The 21,645-nt window shown below is 38.6% G+C and overlaps 1 protein-coding gene across 8 annotated transcripts in view; it reads right to left on the bottom strand.

Moving 5' to 3' along the window:
- Positions 1-21,645, bottom strand: part of MAST2 (microtubule associated serine/threonine kinase 2) — a 216,102-nt gene that overhangs the window by 43,244 nt on the left and 151,213 nt on the right. For 7 of the 8 annotated variants that reach the window (XM_053985491.1, XM_053985492.1, XM_053985493.1 and 4 more), the window contains 5 exons: positions 20,327-20,418; positions 13,582-13,657; positions 11,141-11,161; positions 8,570-8,648; positions 3,200-3,354 (listed from right to left, as the gene is read on the bottom strand). In XM_053985491.1, coding sequence (XP_053841466.1) covers positions 3,200-3,354; positions 8,570-8,648; positions 11,141-11,161; positions 13,582-13,657; positions 20,327-20,418 — 423 coding nt within the window. The remainder of the gene's footprint in view (positions 1-3,199; positions 3,355-8,569; positions 8,649-11,140; positions 11,162-13,581; positions 13,658-20,326; positions 20,419-21,645) is intronic. The other variant, XM_053985490.1, reaches the window with a different exon arrangement.

Here is a 21,645-nt window from a genome sequence, read left to right as displayed (position 1 = left end):
ATTCACAACTTTTATTTTACTACAGGGAGAAAATATCTTGTTCAGGTAAAGCCCAGGATTGATCTAAACAAAACAAATGTAGCCTGGGGATCTCCCTGTTGGTCAATAACTTGAAGGACTTGAAGGTTGCATTATTTAAAAAAAAAAAAAAAAAAAAGGAGAACAGTTGAGAGGTGATATTTAGGAACTACTTCTGCAGGCAATGAAGTATTTTCTTCTACTGAAAATGCACTACAAACACAAGAACAGGTGGATCACATGGAAATATATTCTTTGACTGAGCACGTGAGTACTGGATCTTTTTGAGACAGATGAGAGAACAGGCTCCTGGATTTTGCAAGCAGCTTTATAAGGATGTCACACCTTTGCATTCCAGTGCTGGTCTTGTGTTCCCTCCTTCCCCCTGCACAGGAAAGCAGCTGGGAAAGAACCAGTGCCATTTCTTCAGGGCAGAAATTCCGAGCTTTTCAAATAAGGCATGATTAAATAAAAGATGAGTAACTTCAAGGCACACTGGCAGAACACCTCAAGCAAAGCAGAGGTGCTACCAACCTGTCAGTGCACCCTCTATGACTGCACACTTTGTTAGTTTTATCATCTAGTTTGATCATTAAGAGTGCTCTGTATGAATAGAACATTTGCAGCTAGGTACCAGAAAATGGTACATTTCTAGCCAAAGAAGTGTATTTTTCCAAAAGTTACATCTAGGCAATATTCTATACCTAGGAACATAAAAGGATCATCTGACACTTCTAAAAAAATATCTTGGATTATAGACACAAAAAAACAATCTCAGCATTTGACAGTGACATCTCAAAATGCCACTTCCTCTCTCAAAAACAGATGTAAGGCTGCAGTCATATAGAACAGAAAATGAATACACATTAACAATGACACCATCTTTTAAATTATAAAGCCATGGCTGCCAATTAAGGGAAATGTCTGATGTGTTTTGTTCATCTGCTTTTCATTAAAGCTGATCAAACAAGACCACTGAATGAAAAAATACATTTTTAGGAAATTACTGCTTAATTGAATTTAATGTTGAAAAACAAAAGCTGTTCTCAGCTTTTATTTTTTAAGTAAGTGAAAATATCTTCTCACCAAGTGAGGTAACTCTAAAGTGTGGGCAAATAAATAAGCAAGCTTTGTGCAGTGAACAATGTCTGGTCTTCATTTATTTCAGTATTTGTTTACAAGCACAGTCTGCCCTCTGTCAAAGAGGGTTTTTGCCCCTTCAAACATTGCTGCAGTTGGTTGGATTGACCTGTCCATTTTCCTTGGAGGTGCAAGGGCCAGCATGAATGCCTGGTAGTGGCAAGGGTGCTTTAGAGTCACACAGCATCACAATACTGGCAATAAGCAAAATGAAAATCAAATGAGGCACAGTGAGTTGAAAAAATTAAATTACTTCATTCTAAGCTTTGGAATACCAATAAGGCTGGACATTTTCACACTAAACACCAGAGAGAGCCAGAAAAGGTATTCAAGAGGAGAAGAAGATGAATCAGTTATATGACACACTGAATTAATCTCATCCCACCACAAATTATAAACCTACTCCATGATCAGTCTGTTTCAAATTGGCTCACAGAGGCAAAATTCTCTGCAACCTAAGAACCCATATTAACAAGGAAGAAAACAAAATTGGGCTCTTGACGTGGCCATGCGTATCATTCTTTCATTAGCAGAAGTGTCTTCTACAACAGGATTACACCTGTGTCAGAGGACAATCATTACTTTAGCATGTGTGTCTACAGGAGCTGCCTCACCTCTAGAGAATTAGTACCACTACAGTTACACTACTGGGGCTGTAAATGCAGGGGTCAGCACTGTCAGGGCAGCACGAGGACTCGGGTAGGACTATGGTTCAAAGGGACTTAGTACAAAATGTGTAATTAGTCTTTCACTACATGGCACTGAGGAGGTCTCTGGCTAAGTGTGCCACTACCCACAGTACTCACCTGCTCCTGTAGATTACTGTGTAACTACACTTAGCAGATCCATATGCAATTACCATGCAGCCTGCACTGAAGTTCAGAACATACAAATAATTACAAATAATCGTGAAAGGTCAGCTCTGCCATGACATGATATTCACCATGGGTTTTGTGACTATCCTGGCCTGTTTCACTTCCTCCTTTTACAAATTCCCACCCAAGTCCTGAGCTGGGCACACAGATTCAGCAATTCCAGTTGGCAGAGTTTTTGAATATTGTCCATTAATTTAAAGGTCACATCCACCTCCAACATCCTCAGGTGAATGAAGACTTCAACTCCTTCAACCCTGCTTGTAAAAACCCTTTTCTTTCACAAGGTGTGTCTAGACTTTCCCTAGACTTTCATTCACTTGGCCCAGCACTAAAGGGATAGCAAAACTTGAGGCTTTTGCCATGATACAAAATGTTTGTGGATTTATTCCATATAACTGTTAGAGATCTGCAGAAAGATTGCCCAGAGAGTTTGGGGAATTTCTGTCCTTGGAGATATTCAAAAACCATATGGACATGATCCTGGGCAGCCTGCTTGAATAGGGATTTGCACAGGATGACCTCCAGAGATTCTTTCCAGCCTCAGCCATTCTATTATTCTGTGAAAGATAAAATTCTGTTTGCTTCTGGTTTTATGTATGGAAAAATCATAAGGAAATAACCTGGATAGTTATCTTTAAACAACCAGTTCTAGAAACTAAAAGTAAAATTATTCAACTATTCATGCAGCAGAAACATTTTCAGCACTATTACAAAATTGTAATAGTGCTGGGTGCAACTGCATTTAAGGTTTTGACTTTATCTACTCTGGTTTTCATACCCCTTCAGAAACACTGCCAGAAAAGTTATTAAAAGAAGTTATAACCAAATCCTTATGATATTGCAGTAAAATTCTGAGAAGAAACTTCACTAAAGGAAATCTATATCCTATGCGTTTAGTTTGAGACACTTGTTGATCATGTTTTCATAGAGTTATTGTGAAAATACAAAAGCAGAGTGTACTAACCACTTTGCAATCCAAAAGCTCAGCAATGTGACAAAAAAAATCCTTTGTGATCAGAAGAGGTGAGCTAAATGTTGATTAAAATAGTTTCAAAAACATGTAACAAGGCAACTACAAATGACTAGTCTTAGATCTGAAAGCACATAGAGAAATGCAATAAATGTGTCCAACATCTTAAAAATTCAACAAGCAATCCAAAGCTCACCTGAGACTGCGAGAACGAGGCCTCAAGGCTGGAGAATGGCGCCCTTCCTCATCCGTGATGCTCTCGGTACTGAAATGCTTTGTCAGGAAATGAAGTTCATCTGCCGTGGGCTGAAAGGGCAGCTGGTGCAGCTTCTCCTGAGATGAGCATGATGACTGAGTACAGAAAAAAATACAGAAAAGAAATGCACTAAACGCATGCATAGGGGTCAGCTAATGAATGGAAGAGGAACGGATTCTGCCAGACACTGCGCACTCCAGAGGAAAAGAAAGCTATTTATCAGACCAGGTGCCTCTTTTTATTGTTCTCATTAGGCTAAGCCAACTCTTACATTCAACAACAGAGCTGGTGAGATCAGGAAAACTTTGGGAGAGGGCTAGAGAACCACTGCATCTGATTCTGGAACCAGCACATCTGATCATGCAGGTAATTTATTGTCAGGAGACAGAAAGGAAGGCACGTGAGTACCAGCACTACTCAGGAAAGGCCAAGGAGGTTCCTGGAGTGGCGAGCAACTTTCTTTCCTTTTCCCTCATATTCTCTTAGCTCAGGAGCTTCACTGGCATGCAGAATGCTATGGAGCTGTGTAGACCTAAGAGTTTTCTGCTGGTTATTGGTTCTCACTGGAAATTGCTATTGTAAATGGTCAGGATTTTATTTCTCCTTCTCATTACCCATCAGGCTTCTTCTCTAACCAGGGAAGCAATAATAAAGTAAAGTACCTGACTTAAAGATTAACAAAGTTTCTCATTAGTGAGTTAAACATCTTATTCTTCTGTAAATAAGTTGATGCATTTATATAACACATGTCCTGTGACAACAATAGACATGAAGCTGTTTTAATTTGTGAATCTCATAAAACCTGAGATTAAAATAAATATTTGTGGAAATATTTGTGGGAAATGCTAATAACACCAAAGTTAGACATTCCAGGGGAAAAAGCTGAAGGTTGACTAACAAATGTATTTTTTTTGTGTGTGTGATTCTTCAATGCCCCTTTCCATTTTAAATTACATAAGGGCAAATTAAAAATTCTCTTTAAAAACAAAAGGGAAAATGAAAAAAAAAAGGTGCTGAATAATCAGAGTAGCACTGAACAACACCAGTGGGCCTTATTAAAACCATCACCCTGACCTAAGTTCCACAGCTTCTTATTATCTGATGAAATTAATTATGTACACTGTTCCTGCAGAAAAACTTTTCCTTTTGCTAAAACAACCTTCATTTAGACTGGAAGCACCACATCCTAATAACAGAAGTATTGGTAGGAGGGATTTATACATGATATAACACATATGACCAAAGTTTTAACTCACCTAGCATGGGAAAGAAAGCAGATCTGTCTCTTACCATACAGCTAGATCATTTGGATTGACATTTTCTGAGGGAAAAAAACCCAATCAACCAACAAATCTGAGATTAACAAGTCACATAGAATGCATCTGTTCAAATGGTGTAGTTATTCCAAGAATTGTAAGAAACAGAAAATCAGGTGATATATGAACCTATAAACCTAATGATCCTATTTTAGACAAAAATTTAATCGGCTCCAGATCCACTCCCACTGCACTGCAGAGGGGCATTTACAGAAAAGAATCCCCTTGAAAGCCTTGGGATGTGCACGAACTTCCCAAGTGTGCCTGGAACTGAAAGCCACCACTTCCAATGTTTTCCTTCAGGCAGGTCTATGTGGAGGGACCATGCTGGGAAGTCACTTCCAGCCCAGTGTGCACACACTGATGTTGACCCAGTGGTGTATCAGTTTACACTGGTCTATTCCACACTGAAGGCAAGACAGAGTGTGGGTATTTGCCCCTTTGCCCACAGCTGCTCTGCTGCTCAAACTGTTTATGCCAAATACAGCGACTATTGTCCCCCTTAAGTACAGAATTATACAAATCCTGTTTTGATTTTCAGAGATTTCGTTGATGTCTTTGTTTATGTCTCAAGCAATACAAGGTGTAGGAAGAAGAACCTACCTATGAAAAAAACCTCAAAGAAAAAGTCAGGTGGCAGCTGAAATCCCATTCATGGTGAATAACACAGATCCTGCAGTGGAGCAGGAAGTACTAAAGACACCTAAAAACCTGCCTTAACAGATACCCAAGTTCTGGTATTGCAAATACATGTCTGATTCAAAACAAATTAAGGAAGGTTACCACATAGTTACTTGGATTAGAAAGAAAAAATAATCAAAACCTATAATCTCAAAAAAATCATTAAAAACTTTATGTTCCCCAACAGCAAAATGACTGGGGAAATAGTGCCAGTCAACACATGGACAGCTCAGCAAAATCCTCCCTCCACTTCCTCTCCCTAAAAGCAATCAGATCACGAAGTTTAGAATTCCAGAGAATAATTAATGAAGGCCCTGAAGATAAAGACCATAGACTTTTCTCTGCCAAGGGCTTCTCTAGCAGTATTAAGGCATACAACCTTTCAAAGAAAAAGCATGAAAGCAAAGTGAAACACTTCTGAACTATTGATTTTCAGGTAATCACACCACAGTACTCAATATTTGCAGCAGACTAATACAAATATCCCCCTGGTGTCCTAATTACAGATGCAGAATTAGCCAACTCTTCTCCAGTTAAAAAAAAAAATCAATCTATATTACTGTTGCTTGTAAACTAACTCTGCATCTAGAAAATGAAGATTAGCTGTTTAAAAATAATTGTATACTGGCCCATCTAATTGATTATTTTATGTTCACCTAAATTGAATGGTCTTCTCCAGCTTTTTTAGTGTTGGTCTGATGATACATCCGGTCTTCATGATTTGTAAAGAAAAGGGTAAATATGGTTTGGTTTTGACTGAAGTGTCATCCCTCATTTGGAAGCAAAAAATAAAGCAGAATAAGCAGAATCTACAGGTTCTCACTGACCTTAGACTAGGTAAATGCCTTGGGTTGTTCAGTAGGTTGGTACAGCAGGTGATCTATGATCACAGAGATGAGGGTCAGCTCTTGCTCTCATACAAAAACTCAGCCAGGGGACACAGAATGGACTGGGCCCTTCTTGGTATTTCATTTCCCACTGGCACATACACCAGAGCAAAGGTCTCCTGGCTTCCTTTATCTTGCTTGAGAAACAAACAATCTTGAGGACTAACCATATGAAATGGAAGCCCAAACTTCTCCTAAATTTGTATCTGCAGCACTAATTCATTGTGTCCTTTTGACAAGCCCCTTCACTACCTCTTACTTCAGCTTCAAAGTTTATGCAGGAATAACACTGCTTATCAACTGCAGAGGTGCTATTCAGATCAATTCAAATTAATTCTAATCTGTGAAATACTGAGATAATAGGATTGGCTTAGAAATGTAATACCAGGTTTAATAGCTCCAACAATTGCATCACTACTTACTAAACAGCCCATATCAATGTCTTTCTACTACTGAACCAGCAAAAAGACTAGAGATGAGGAACTTAGTCACTTAATAAAAGAAAAATAAAAGCATTGGAATTACATGTTTCAACCAATTTCCTGAATGAAGCTGAACTCAGGTATAACTACAACTATCACATATGCTTCTCATTACACTTCCCTGTTACTTACACTTTGAAAAATTACCATTTGAACTGATGCTTTCTATGTGACATGTCTATCTCAGATTTGTTAGATTGTTGGTTTGTTTTTTTTTCCATGGGAAAACATTAATCAAAATGATCCATTTATTTCTGAGAACATGACAAGAGACAAATATGCTTTATTACACATGCCAGAAAGCTGAGAACTTTCTAAAAGTAGCCTTGATGTCCCAATTTCAAAGCAAGAACGGATGCTTCCAACAGATTTTTGGTGTTATTACTTTTTCTCTCTTCATGGGCATCCACCTTAAGTCTGGTCAAACTACAAACTCTTGAAAAACTAAAGTTTGGCCTCCAAAAGTGTCATCTTCACAAGCAAATTGGAAGCTGTCATGGTGACCACCAATGACCAAGCTATTAGGATGTCATCCATATGGAAAGTAACTGTACTTGCTCCATGCTCCCATAGCTTGAAGAAGACTTAGACATGGATTATGCCCATAAATATTTAACCTAAGACTATAAAGGCCAAAGCAGAGCCCCTTTTTAACAGCTTCTCTCAAGAGCTTGAGTATATAATAATGTGTGGCAGTGAAACCAGGAACATCTTTCTCATGTACGTTTTTCTGTGCTCCTGCCCACATATCTTATGCACATTGAAATCAAGTCACCCGCATAAAAAAGCACCCCAAACTCAAAAAGAAATCAACTGTCTTGAAGTTCAAATGATAACAAATGGTAGAAATTGTGTGAACTAGAGTTTGCAAGAATGTGTCTGAACAAATGAAGTTATAGATATAAGATTAGCATTGCAGAATCAAAATTTAATCATATCAATTTATACTAAAAGGAAACTTTTGACCCTAATTTCTTCTTTTTCTATATGGATTGAATTTAACACTCACCCCCAAAAAAACTCATAAATTTGTGTTTGAGAGGCACTAGAAAGTTTATGGATGAACTTAGAACAGTTCACAAGGAAAACAATGATACAGTGTAAGATTTGCATAAGGCGTAGTAATGAGCCCTAATTAATGAAGGTGTTACAATTATTAGGAGCATACTCTAAATAATTCATACAAAACCAAATTATCAGTATTATGGAAAGAGGCAATGATTTGTTACCACACAGTTGAAGACACCATAAAACACATACAAAAGCATGTTAAGTCTGTACTTTATAGTTCTAATGTTTCTATTGCAAGGTTCTAATGTGGACCACAACACCTAGCTGACTTAAACTAAAGAGGAATATTAATTTTAGGGAGCATGTCAGAGTTACAAGGGTTAATGTGGTGCTTCCAGCTTGGTGGTATTGCTGACAGAACTCAAGGAAACTGCAGCCAGCCTTTCTAATGATGGGTGGAAGAACTGGAAAGCTTCATTAGGAGGTTCAGATTATCAGAGTTGAATAACAGATGTGGCTTATCAATTTTTCTTTCTGCTAGCCTAGTAGCAGAGGCTTTCAGACTAAGTACTTGAAAGCAGACAAGAATTTCATTTCCCAGTTACAAAAAGCTGAGAGCTGGAAGGTATTTCTGCACTATCTCTGAGTCCTGCCACTTTGGAGACTTTGTGCCTCTCAAATGATCACTTGAGCCAAGTGCTGCACTGGGATTTCACCAGTGCTGAAGGCAAAGTGCAAGATGATAGGAGCTGGGAAATGGAGAAAAAAAGCAGCAGAACCAATAATCAAAATAATTTTTGAAACAATTAGTATATTAAATAATGTTAGCAAAACAATGAAGAAAGATCCAGTATTTTAGTAGAGACTCAGAAGCTGATTTGTTAGGGTGTGTTTGTACAAACTGAATTGCTTGGAAAAGTCTGTGTCACTTACTGAAACTGTTGAACTGGGAGTGTTTGTTCCATATCCAGACGAAGGAAGGGAGGCCAAGGACCAGCGGCGTCCGTCCGTTCTGGGGAAAAGACATGAGGGAAATCCAAGTCAGGAACACAGTGTGGCTAATTCTTGAGAGAAATAAGCAAGTTTCTCTTCTGTATCTCCTAACCTCACACTTTTATTAATGTCTTGAGTTATTCAGATAAATCAGGTATCCTATTTACAATCACACTTGTGGAAAAGCAATTAGAGTAAGTGTTAAAAGCAAAACTAGGTGACCTTGGAAAAGCTAAAGCAAAGGGGCACCAGAATCCTGCATTAAGTAGATGCTTTGTACTTGTACAAAACTTGAGAGTTCCTAATAAAACACAAATAAAAACAGCTCTTTGCAAACTTCTTTGAAAAAGACACTCATGCTTATCATACTTATGCAGCTCATTGTCTTCCAAATGAAGGTTCAGATTGAGGACAAAAAAAATCACATTAGATCAAGAATCAAGAAAGCAGATTAATTTGTTTCCCTATTCAGAGGGCATTCTGCCCAGCACATTGCCTGGCACAGCTGGAAAATTAAACCCAGCAGATAGGGCCCACTCCAAATACACAAGCAAATCACAGAAATCTCACCTAGGGTCCTTTCTCCTCCAATCAGTGTAACATTAGCAGTTATTTCCCTATTGTAGCCAAATAAACATGTTCCTAAGGGAAAACATCCAAAACATTGTGGAGCTACTGCAGAAAGGTTTTGTTTTGCCAGTGTCAAAACTGAGGAATTGAGGAACTACACAAAAGCTTTGAGAAGAATCAGTGTTGTCCTCCCTGAAATCCTCTTCCCCCAAACCCAATCTCAGTGAGAATGGAAACTGAACTACATTCAGCTCAATCTCACAGCACTTTTTCTGTCTCTGATCTATTTTCCCACATTTTGTGTCCTTAAAATGGACAACCATGCCCTATTGCACAATGGGATGGATGTTAAAAGTCTCTTCCTCACATCAGTTTCCATTTGCTTGGGTTTTTTCTTGCAGCAGATTATCAGTAACTGCTCATAACATGAAGCTGAATTAGAACAGCTCTAACTCACTTTGGAGAGGGAGTTTTGGTACAGACAGATACAGGGCATTTATGCAAGTGCATTATAAAATAGGATATTTAGTACAGGTCTGAAACAGTGATTATAAAAACCTCAACTGTTATCTTCACAGTAACATTTCTCATCCCACTATCCATACCCACGAAGCCTCGTCCCCAGATAAAGGTTCAGTGCCCACCAAGACAAAAACTCCTGTTTACAGTTTTTCCAGCTCTAGTTCCTTTTATTTTCAGGCACCACTCCTTGCCATCTATCTTAGAATGAGAGGGAAATAAACTCACTGTTCCACATCACTGAAAGAATATTATGTCAATAGAGTTTTAAAAAGATTCATGCTTCATGCATTAAAAAAATAATCAGTCTGTAATGCAGATTTTTATTGCATGCCTACTTTTCAGCTAAACCCCATTTAGCCACAGGTGATGTTTTCTCTGGCAAGACAATTAAATATAAAAGAACAATCTCAAAATAATTTCAAGTGAAATGGAATTCCTATCTTAACCCTGAAAAACAACAACTATCTGCATTACAAAGTTGTTGCATGCTGTGGTAAGGGATTGAACACCAAACTTCAGTAATCTTCATTGAGTTTCTTGTAACATACAGGGGCTCTGGGGAAATATTTAGGTCAATGATTCAACCTCACTTTGGATCCTCAGTCCCAGAACAAAACACTCAGTTGTTTGCTGCACAAGTTACTAATTTCTTGCAAAAGAAAAGCTTGAATTTTTTTTTTTTACTGAATTACCTAAATAGTGTATTGAAATAACTTTAGAATTTTCATTTTGACCAAGTTAAAAGAAAGAATATTTCTCAATTAGAAAATTCCAGCACAGCCCTTCATGCTTAGGCTGTTTTCTGCTGATGCAATCCAGGCAAGCAATGTGCTAAGGAGTCAGGACAAACATATCAGCTCTACTCTAGCAGAAAGAAGTAGGACAAGAGTGAAAATCTTCCAAATCAAGGAAGGGAGAAGATCTTTAAAGCAAACTCCTCCTAAATTTATGCAAAGCATTTCAAAATACTTCAGTGTTTTGTTAATAAACATTATTTTAGAGAGATAACATGCAATATTACTTCAGGATAAGACACTTGGAATTACACATTTAGATTTTTCTATTTATTACAGATGCTTTGCTAGCCCAACAAAGACATGCAAACAACGAATTTTGCCTCTAAAATGATATTTTAATTAGTTCATTATGGAGGTGTTTTTATGGCAGCTAAATGCTATTTCATGAAGAAGCAGATCAATTTCAAACAAGGAGTTAGAAAAACAACACATCTTCTCCAGAGTGCTACCTGTTTATTATTTGAAGCCAAAATGTAAAGATTTTCTGTTTCTATTACAAAGACTAAAAGCTGAATGCCTAAATGGGGTTGTTACAGCATGAACTTGTTAGGGACACGTGCTCAGCTGCACAGAAGCACAGTTCACACACACACACTAACAGCAGCAATGGGATACACGTTACCTGTCTGCTCTGTGTCCATGGCTGTGTGGAAAAAATTGTACAATAATTATGAGAGAGGGAGAAGTAAATGATGCACCTGATTTCTGAAAAAAAAAAAAACCTTCATTTTCTGTTACTGGTATTCCTCCAACATCAGTTTTAGTGAGTGTGAGCAGAATTAACCATACATTTCTTTATTCCAACATGAGGATTACTGCCCATGTTGTGGCTGTGACACAATCATTGAAAGGGTATCTAACAAGGGATTTATGGTTAATCACAAGTCAGACTAAGGACAATCTTCCAGGAAATTGTATTGGCTTTACAATAACACAAGTTTTCCAAACAAGTTTCCTATTCCATCTCAAGAAAGAACTCATCACAGGACTATAAAGAAAGAATGGAATTCACAAATTATGTCTGAATATGATAATAAATGAAGAAATTGCACCACTAAAAAAGGCAGAAAATCAGCAACAAGTAATTCCTGTGATGGCAACAACAGGAAATTAGGCAAGGGCCCATGCAATGCCAGTGAAAAGAGTACTGTGAAATACCCATTTCTGGATATTTACAAGTGGCACCACACTTGTAATTCCTTAATTCCATCATATAGAAGTTATTCTGATACCACTATGGGGTAATCTAGTATGTATCTGTTGTTACTGCTGGCATAGCTATTCAGGCTGTAATGCAAGCAGAAAATAGAAACAGGTTTCTAAAACAAGCAGTGCTTAAGTGTTCTTTCCCCTGGCAGGAAAAGTATAGAGTGGAACACGCATACTATAAAACAAATCACTGTACTCAACAGGACAGGCTTAACCTTTATTCACCTATTTCTTTAAAAATTAGATTTAAAAAATGGAAAAGTATGAAAGGGTACTCTTCAGAGTTTTAGAAAGCCATATTGAAGGATCAAGTTGAAACGTGATGTTGAAAAATTACATTAAGTTTTGACAATAACTGCTGTTTCTCCTGAAACTTTTCTACTGTTTTCCAGGATCCAGAATTCCTGAGATACTTCAAATACTGTAAAAAGTGGTAAAAGTTGATTTCAACAGAGCTTATTGAATACACCCAGATCAGCCTTTAAAAACAAATGTGGATGAGTCCATTTGAATTGTTTAAGCAGCAGGTAAAGTACTAATTTTCCCTCTGAGAAAACAGAAAAATACATATCCAGTCTCTTACATTTCATGTGCTATTAAAAAGCATTTTCTTACATAAGACCAGAAGACCAAAGTCTGCTTCAAATAGAATTAAAGGACACCAGGTCTTCTAACCAATCACCTCAATGGAGAAATGCTCCAGGATTTTCCTACCATTCACATAAAGAGTGTACCTTATTCCATCAAATCCTAACCCTTTATTCTTCTTTGAAGTTTTGAGACTTATCATTTTTTCTAACTAGTCCTCAAGCTAAATCTGTCTTTCTCAGAAAACTTACTTCATCTCAGGATGATCACACATTTCCTATTCTCAGATCATTTTAACACAGACTGAGTTTTTTTCAGCTAAGGCAGAGTTTAACAAATCCAAAACACCTTCCTCACACTTTAATCTAATAACCCACCTCCTATGCACAAACACTGCTTTGGAGCTCTCTAATTTCCCTATTCTTTCTTTCTCACAAAATTTAACTTTCTGTATCATAATACATTTCTGCCTACCTGCTGGGATTCAACAATCAAATCACCATTTTTCTGCTTTTCCCAGCTGTCTCTATTCTTTCTTTCCTGTTCCTTACACTAAATCCACCACTGTGGCATCAGATTTCTTCCCAGCAGTTTGACACACCGCATGACCAGCACCTGTCCAGCACTTGCTGCAGGACAGATGACAGCTCCACACCAGGGTCTCGCAGTGCTGCTCTTGTAGAGGTTCTCACAGACTTGCAATTTCAATTATCAGCTACTTTCCTCACTGAGCAGTAATGTTCTCTTGACATCAATGCCCAAGACAGCAGAGAAAACTCAGGAGTCACTACCAGTGAGAAGGCAGGGAATGAAGACACAGGGTTGTGCACACCTAATTTAAGGTATTTTTGTACCTTCGTGCAGACACAGTGAAGAAGATCAGTATATTTTCAATACACCCCAGTGAGAGCAACATCTAGGACTACAACTAAGTTACAATTACCCTAATCATGACTGGTTTTAATGTCACTTTGACTAAATTACGTGTCATACCACATGCCCTACATGTCATTCTTTTGGGAGACTATTGCCTCTTCCCTAAGCAGCATTAACTGCTTCATTTACTTTATCTTTTTCTAGGTCTGAAAAGCACCTAATACATTCTGGTGCTGCCAAGATGTAAGCCATAAGGAGTAAAATAAAATATAATTGGAGACATCAAAGAAAGTAAAACACAATAAAAAATGTTCTAACCCATAGTCCATTTGTAAATAAAATGCATAGACTATTTGCCTGCCTGTCCAAAGAGAACAGATCTTGCCTTACCTTCGGGCAGGAACAAAGGAAAAATGAGCAGGTGCATTTGGAGAGAAGTTCCTGGGACTGTCCAAGGGGCTGCTACCTGTTTAAGAAAGCAAAAATTAACAGTTCAAAACCATTTTGTTCACATTTGCAACAAATGGAGTACGTTTTCAGTGCTCCGAACGACTTTGAACTGCACATTGTAGTCACAAATAATTGGAAATATGGAGCTTTGAGTCTTTGAGTTGAGCATTAGTTTGCTATAGAAATGTTCTGACACAGATGCACCAGTGCTTTTCGTCCTTTTAAAATAGTTTAAAGGTTATATTTCCTTTCCCACTTTCAGGAAAGTAATGTACCACCCATAAACAATAGAGTCCTTTAAGATTTTGCAGTAATTTCTATCTACAAGCTTTTCCTAACACTTGTCAATGAAATACCTGAGTTAGAAGTAACACATGACAGTTTCAGGAAAAATAAACAGTAAGAAAACATTTCTTCCAAATGCATGCTAAGGTTGAATGCAAAATTCACTGAGGAAAAAAAAACCTGCACATAATAAAAGGATTATCTATATGTAAGATGATTGGGCTAAAACCTATCAGCAGTCACACTAACTACCACTACTATGAAATAGAACTTTACCATGAAAATGAAAGTACCAGAGAAACTATACAGAAAAGAAGAAAAAACAGTTAATTTTTGGCATGCTTTTTTTATCTGGGCTTTGTCATATGGAGTATAATCATGGTAAGTGGTTTGTTGCAATGTATTTTATTTCAAAGTAAAAAGCAACCATCACACTCTGAAAGCCAGGATCATTTACAAACAAACTATAGAAATATTTCAAAGATATGGATGAATTTAGAAGCTTCCCATCAGTGAGGGTGCATTCTATTGGGCATGAAGTGGTTTGCTCTGTCCAATCATTACTACGGGCACAGAAGAGAAACTATCCATAGTAAACATGTCAACAGCAATTTCGTTGTGCAAAGACAACAATATAGCACTAAAATAAGACCAGGAAAATGAAATTGATTCTGGAAAAGCAATACTCTGCAAGGTACATCAGAAATGGTTTTAAATTTAGATCCCATATAAAATAGGATTTTATTTTAAAAGCCACGTTGAAAAGTCAAACCTCAAGTATGAGCCATCTACAAAGGACTTGTCTCTGTTTCAGAAGCTCAAGTTGCCCAGCTTGTCCCTATGGGCAGCAGTGATTCTGACATTACAGTCCCATCCAGCAACCTACTGACACTTATAATTAAGCTTATAATTAAGTCACATTAATTTCAATCCAACTTATCCACACACCTTTGCTGTTCCACTGAGCAGGAGCAGAATATAAGCACAGTGCTCAGCTGAAGACAACGTTCCCTCCCACTTCAGCCTTACAAATGGGTCACAAAAGTCTGCAGCAGCATCTCTGCACGACTTCTGTGAGCAAGGAGTGCACACCTGGCACGTGTGTCGGGGCAGGGAGGGAGGAGGAGGAGAGGGGGAACAAGCTGACACCTCCTGGGGTATGAGGATGGCCACAGTGCAGCACAGGCCAGCAAACTCCATCTGGTCTGTAAGTCTATGAGGGGAAAAATAGCAGCTGGTTGAGATTAAACCAGCCCCAGGCTGATGTAACATGTGTCATGGGGTGCTGAGAGAACTGGAGAGGTAAGTGAATTCCAGACCACTCTACAATCTGCTGCATCAAGAGCAAACTAAATCAAAAACAAAGAGTTTGAGCAACAGGTTTGTTTTCCTTTGCCTTGTTTTTTTTTTTTTTTCGTATTATTACTTAAGACTAACAATGAGTTCACAGTTGAATACAACACAATTCAAGTCTTCATCCAAAACTGGATACTGTTTAACCCATTCCCACTATATCCCAAGTGCAGAGGGGAGAGAGTGATCAGAAACCTATAGCTAAATAACTTCTGGTGTTTCATTTATTAAGCTGGTACTTATTTTAATTCTTAGGGTCACAGTGGAAAACCAGAACCATTTTGCTACTTTTGAACCACAAGAAGATGGAGAGGTCTGACAGCCCCAGTCTAGGAGGCACTGCAAGCTTCCAAGGAGACTGAGGAAGTCAAAGTGAAGAACTGAGTCATGCATTACAATTGACATCCTGGCAGGAGCACATACCTTAGGGTCAGGGTCACCAATCACTTGGTAGCAGAAAGCTGAAGAACATTTTAGGATGCAGCAGGAGTGAGGCCTTTCCATGGTGATGCAGATGATCTAACAAAGCCAGCTTTGCTGGAAACCTTGGTCTCAGCCTTCTCATTTTTCAAGCTTTACTGACAATGAACACTACTGTGTCAAGATGATAGTTTTGATCAAAACCCTCATTGCCTAATGTTGTTATAAACAAGCAATGAACTGTCATTGCCTTCTTATATCTTCATCAATCTTTGAACTTTATGGGCTATGATCAAAATGGAATTTCAGAATAACTGAGCAAATTGGGTAATGACAGTTTTTAAATTTTGAAATTAAGTATGTGGGTGTTCAAACTCTTCTGAGCCTGCACTGTGTGGTACAGAGATACTACTAATTTTTAAGCAACTACTTTTTCAAATGTATATGGCATATTTCCTTTCAGACACTGGAATTTTAATGAGATCCCCTGTGATTTGCCTCTAGTTTTAAAATGAAAAGCAATTAGTTTTTCTACTCAATTCAAGTCTGGATGAAGCTTTTAAAACAACAACAGGGAGACAGGGAATTTCTACTTTCCCTAAAATTTCCCAGCACTGCTGCATCTGCAGTAGATGAAGGTATTTTAATAAGAGAAGCCTGAGTGCAATGGTCTCATTCACCAAGGCTGATCGAAACCCTATTTATTCTGCAGCAAAGGTAGATTCCCCTGTTGCTCCAGAGTTATAGTTGGCTACTACTGAACCTGAAATGCCTCTGTCTCAAGGGAGGCTGTTACACAGAATGATTGCCCATTAGGTAAATCAACACGGCAACACCAATGCCAATAACTCCAGGCAGGAACCTTTACATCTTCCGGACACAGGAAGAAGGATGCAGCCAAAGCATTTGTAAATCCACTACCTTCAAAATATGAAACCAGACCTTACAGGCAATGACAGTCTCAGCTATTCCCTTACAAACATGAATGACACTCATCAGATAGGTTATGAGCCCAAAATTTCACAACAGATCCGTGCTGCAAAATCTGCTTCTGAGAGCCATAAAAATTAATAAATAAACACAAAAGGCTAAGTTTTTGTGGTTTTCTATGCAGGATATTCATATTATTTGCTGAATATTAAAGCAAGCAGGTAAAGATAATGTGCATGCTGCAGACTTAGATGCCATCCAACATATACAAATTTCAAAATTATCACCATATTTAAAGCACTCTGTGTACCAGCAGTCTCATAAACAATGAATGCCATGGTGCTCTCACAGCACCCAAGGATCACAGCATGACGTGCTGATGAACCTCAGCTTTGATAACCAGGGCAGGATCTAGGGTGGCATGTTACACACTCTGCACACTCTAAAAATAATAAATAGGCACCTCAGCAATAGCCATTTTTCTGCCAGAAGGTGGAATTGAACTTGCAGTGTAATAGCAGAATCATTTAATTCAGTAGCACAGTGCTGCCTGTGAGCAGCTCCCTCCGTGTGCCATTACAGATGGGAGCAGGGCAAAGGTCCCAGCAGTGACAAGTGCCCCCACTGGAAGCTAGAGAGTAACTTGGCTACCTTACAGCTGTGGAAAGTAAATTTTAAAATAGCCTGAGTTTCAATTTCCCAGCTGTAATTACCTATCTCTTTACTACTAAATTATAATGTAACGTCTTTGATTTTAAGCTCTTTGATTTAAAATATAATCTGATGGCAATTTATGGTGTAATCTCTTTGCTATTTTCAGATTTTAAAAAATGGATTTAAAGAAATAGAAAAAAAAAAGGAATACACATGTGTACCTGTTTACTTCCCCCTCTCATTTTAAAACAAAAAGAATTTAGAATAAAGGCAAAATTTTCAAACTTGCATTCCTAAAACTGGCCACTACAAGTCTGGGAGACTGAACCAGAGTGACTTCCTCATGAGCTGTAGCTCTTTATGCCAAAGTACAGCTCGTTCTGGAAAAGGCTTTTTCATACAGTTTGAAAAGGGAACTAGCACACTTAAGTGCTCTTGATTCAGAAGTGATTTCATGGCAGGGTTCAAAACATTTGGATGTACTTCTTTCTCAAATGTTGAGAGCTCTTTAAGTAATACTTTTCTTCTAAATTTTCTAGGATATGAAGTTGCCTGGCATCTTGTTGGGATGCTGTTTGAGACAGCAAGTCCCTCTGCCTGGATCAGTGCTCACGAGGAGCTAGGTCTGCCTGACAGAGACACAACTCTCCTAGATCTCACCCACTGACTTTTACAACACGTACACAAGAGTAACTCCTGACATTACTGCCATTTATTTATATTCATGTATTTAGTGTATTGCATTTTAGTGTATTCATTTTAGTATTTTAGGAATTTGTTTTAGTGTGCTGTCTGAACAGAAACATTTTAGAAAGCCTCCCTAGTTTCTCTGCATGCTTGCTGTTCCTTTGATTTGTAGGAGAGGCTCAGAATGGGCATTAAGAAGACAAGAGAAAAGTTCAAGACAAAAGAGGCCAGAGAGAGGCACCAGTATTTCTTAGTAACTCATCACTGTGTGTGCCTGAACAAACAGACTGACAGATTCTGTTCAAATACTAAACAAATATCACAGCCTGTTCTCAAATTCATTCCTCATATATGATATTTCTTAAGAAAATATTTGTGACTCTACTCTAAATTTCATCTACTTTTGTCTCTTGAATAAATTATTTTTCTCCCAGGGAAGACTCTGGTAGAGAACCCAAATTACAATAAATTTATCTTCCTATGCACTACTGGCTACTCTTGCAGGTAACAAAGGATGTCCTTTTAATTAATAATTTTAAATCCCATATGCAACATCAGGGGAAAAAAAGGAAATATTTGAAAATTACTGCTAAAGTAAGGTGGCACACCACTGAATAGTCACTCTTCCTTTCAGAAGACACATACTTCTAATAAATTATAAGCTTATAAAGCCTGAAACAGCATCAAAACCACCAGAAGAAACTTAATTTTTTAAATAGAGGAGAAAAGCAAATCAAAAGAAAATACAATATACATGTTTCTATTATGAACATTTCTGCATTTGTTTTCTGACCAGTGATCATGTCAATATCTTGTTACAATCTCCCAAGCATTTATTTTTCTCAGTTAAAGGCTCATAGAGCTAATTTAGAATTTAGTGAAACCAACACATATATGAATTCAAAGCAAAAAGCACAACGTAACTAAGTGGAGAATCTCTACCAAGAAAAATGCCTTGTTTAAACTAAATTTTACAAAATTGTCACTACCATAACCACACACAACAGCAACAAGGGAGTTTGAAGTGGAAGGAGATGGTCCTATACACATTTTTAGCCCTGCATTTTCTTTCAGATTCTGAAGCAGAAAATGGCTTTAATATACCATCTGTAAGATTTTGTTAACATTTTAATTTGAAAATCATGGGTCATTTTAGAATAACAATGTACTTAAAGCATCTTCCTAGATTTCCATGACTGGGCTTTTTATAGCATCCCAAGAAAACGTGGCAGATTTTTACAAAAACTTAAGAGTGAATGAGGCTTTTATGGGCATCCCTCAACAGTAACTTCAGCCTCTTTTTTCCTTTCAACAGGCTGGGTATCACCTCTCGGGATGCAAAGCTCTGCAAACAAAAGCAGATGGCTCCTTCTAGCTGAGCTACCATCAGTTTGCTGTTCTTTCTCAGCATCGCCTCAGTTTCATTCTCCAGAAAGCATTTAGGGAACAAACTGCCATGTAGGAGGAAGACACTCTGATTATAATGAAAACAACATTCCTTGTCTCACCCACAGCAGTGATGTGTTTCCAGAAGGCTCCACTGTGGGTGATGTGCCTCAAACGTTCCAGCTGTTTCCTGCTACTGACTGGTGCCCATCAGGGACGTACCTGGAGCCCAGTCATCCTCTCTGGCATTTTGAAATAGCAAAACCAAGGTTGTCACACATCATCTACCTCCCTCAGCAACAAAAACAAGGGAACGTGCTGTTCAGGCAAGCTGTTGAATCTGCATGTGTGACCCTTTCTGAAGAATTATTCCTTCGTTTTCTGTTGGAAGAACATCTCCACACACTTCACTTCAATGATTAACAAGCCCCTGCCCATGTGCTCTGAAATGAGCATTTCCCAGCTGCTGCCATGGTAAAACTGGGAGCAGTGTAAAAAAGAAATAGAACTCTCCAACACCTTATGTTGCTATGAGGAGCAGACAGAGACCGTAAGATGGCACACTGCACAGCTGCCGGGCTGCCGGAGGCACGCGGAAACAGGCAGGATGTTCCTCCTCATGAGAACTGCAGTTAAATCACTGGCACAAATTAACCATGCTCAGAGACTCAAAACAAGAGATTTATTTAAATGTATTTATCTAATTTTATTTGGCTTTGTTTTCCATCTCAGGCTCTTCTGCAGGATGTAAGAAGATTGAATCCCCCAGAAGAGTGGAGGATGGATACAAACCAGAAAGTGCAGAACATAAAACATTTATCTTGAAACTACAAGAGCCCTCTTACAAGTTAGAGAAGGTGAAAAACCACACTCAGAGTAATTTCCATAGGGCATATTTTGATGCTGAGTATCAGTATGTTCAATGAGTGACTACTGATGCTTCCCAGGTGGAGCAGTCCGAGGGAGTTACCTGTGTGTCCATGAAGAGGGGAATGTGGCCGTGGGAGAGTTGGAGATGTGCTGGATGTTACAATCAAACTCTTCCTGTTGCTTGTCCGACAGCTGAAAGAAAGAAAGATAAACCAATCATTAGGCATGGTCAGATGGACAACAGCACCTCGAGGCAGCTCCTGCAGAATCTCTTTCTGCTAAGGAGGAAGCTCTCAGTATTTAGGGTGGGATTTCTCATACTCTTGACCTCAGTAGTGATCCTGCAAAGAAGGAAATGTACAGGGAAGAAAGGTACTCTGTCAACAGCAAGTGTTTCAACACTCTGGAAGCATTTGTTGCACAGGCCGCTGGAGATAGCTGGTAATTTATTCCTGATTCACAGAATACGTGCAACTCATGCTTTACAACTCGCACAAAAAGCAAAAAACAATGTAATATAGCCCAGAGTGCTCTGGATACTCGTACCAATATCCAACGTAGCAAATAAATCTGTTACAATTATTGGCTTGGTTATAAGAAACTAGAGCATATTCCTTAGGGCAGAGTTAAAATTACAGTGCAAAGTGTTAGCACAACCCAGCAGATGACTGGGATTACTAATCAAACTTAAAGCCTGGGATCCAAAAATCTTTGTGAACACATGTGGCAATACCGATGGAAAACTCTGCAAAGCAAGTTTCAGACACGCTTCCACCACATCAACTCCACTCATTGCCATGACTTTGTTCCAGCAAGGAAAGTGACACTTCTTATGGGACAGTTCAGATTTATTTTTTCCCTGTTTGGGAAAGCTGAGCCAAATGAAGAGAAGGATGTGTTCCTCCATTTGCTTGCCAGCTCGTGACTGCTGGTAGCAAACATTTGGCTCTAAAGATGACAAAAGGAATCGCAATGGATGAGCAAAACACTTTTAAATGATGGAATCTGTGAAGAAGAGCAGTTAGACAGTTAAATCCCTTTGTGATTGCCACTTCTCCTGCTGTTTAAACAGAAGAAATGAAGTTGCCAGCAAAATCTTACAACTGACCAAGCGCTACAGCTACATACATCTACTCTCTGTACCTCCAGCTTGCTTCCTACATGGCAGAAACATTCCTGCTTACTTCAGCCGTTCCCAAAACAGGTACCTAGAACCCCATTGGTGTTGATAGGGGTGGGAGAACAGCCAGGAGCAGGGAAAGCTGAGCAAAGGCTGAGGAAGGAGCTCTCTGGCCCCACTCCAAGGGTGCCCTGTGAAGCTCCACACTGGGTTCCCCAAGCACAGGAAAAGCCTCTTTGCTTGCAGACCCCAAATGCTGACATCTGTCAGGTCCTTCGTGCACTGACTGATGTGCTGGA

This window comes from Vidua macroura, chromosome 9 (genome assembly GCF_024509145.1).
Source record: "Vidua macroura isolate BioBank_ID:100142 chromosome 9, ASM2450914v1, whole genome shotgun sequence".
NCBI classification, from domain to species: domain Eukaryota; kingdom Metazoa; phylum Chordata; class Aves; order Passeriformes; family Viduidae; genus Vidua; species Vidua macroura.
Note: the sequence above shows the minus strand (reverse complement) of the source record. Positions and strands in the feature narration are given on the sequence as shown.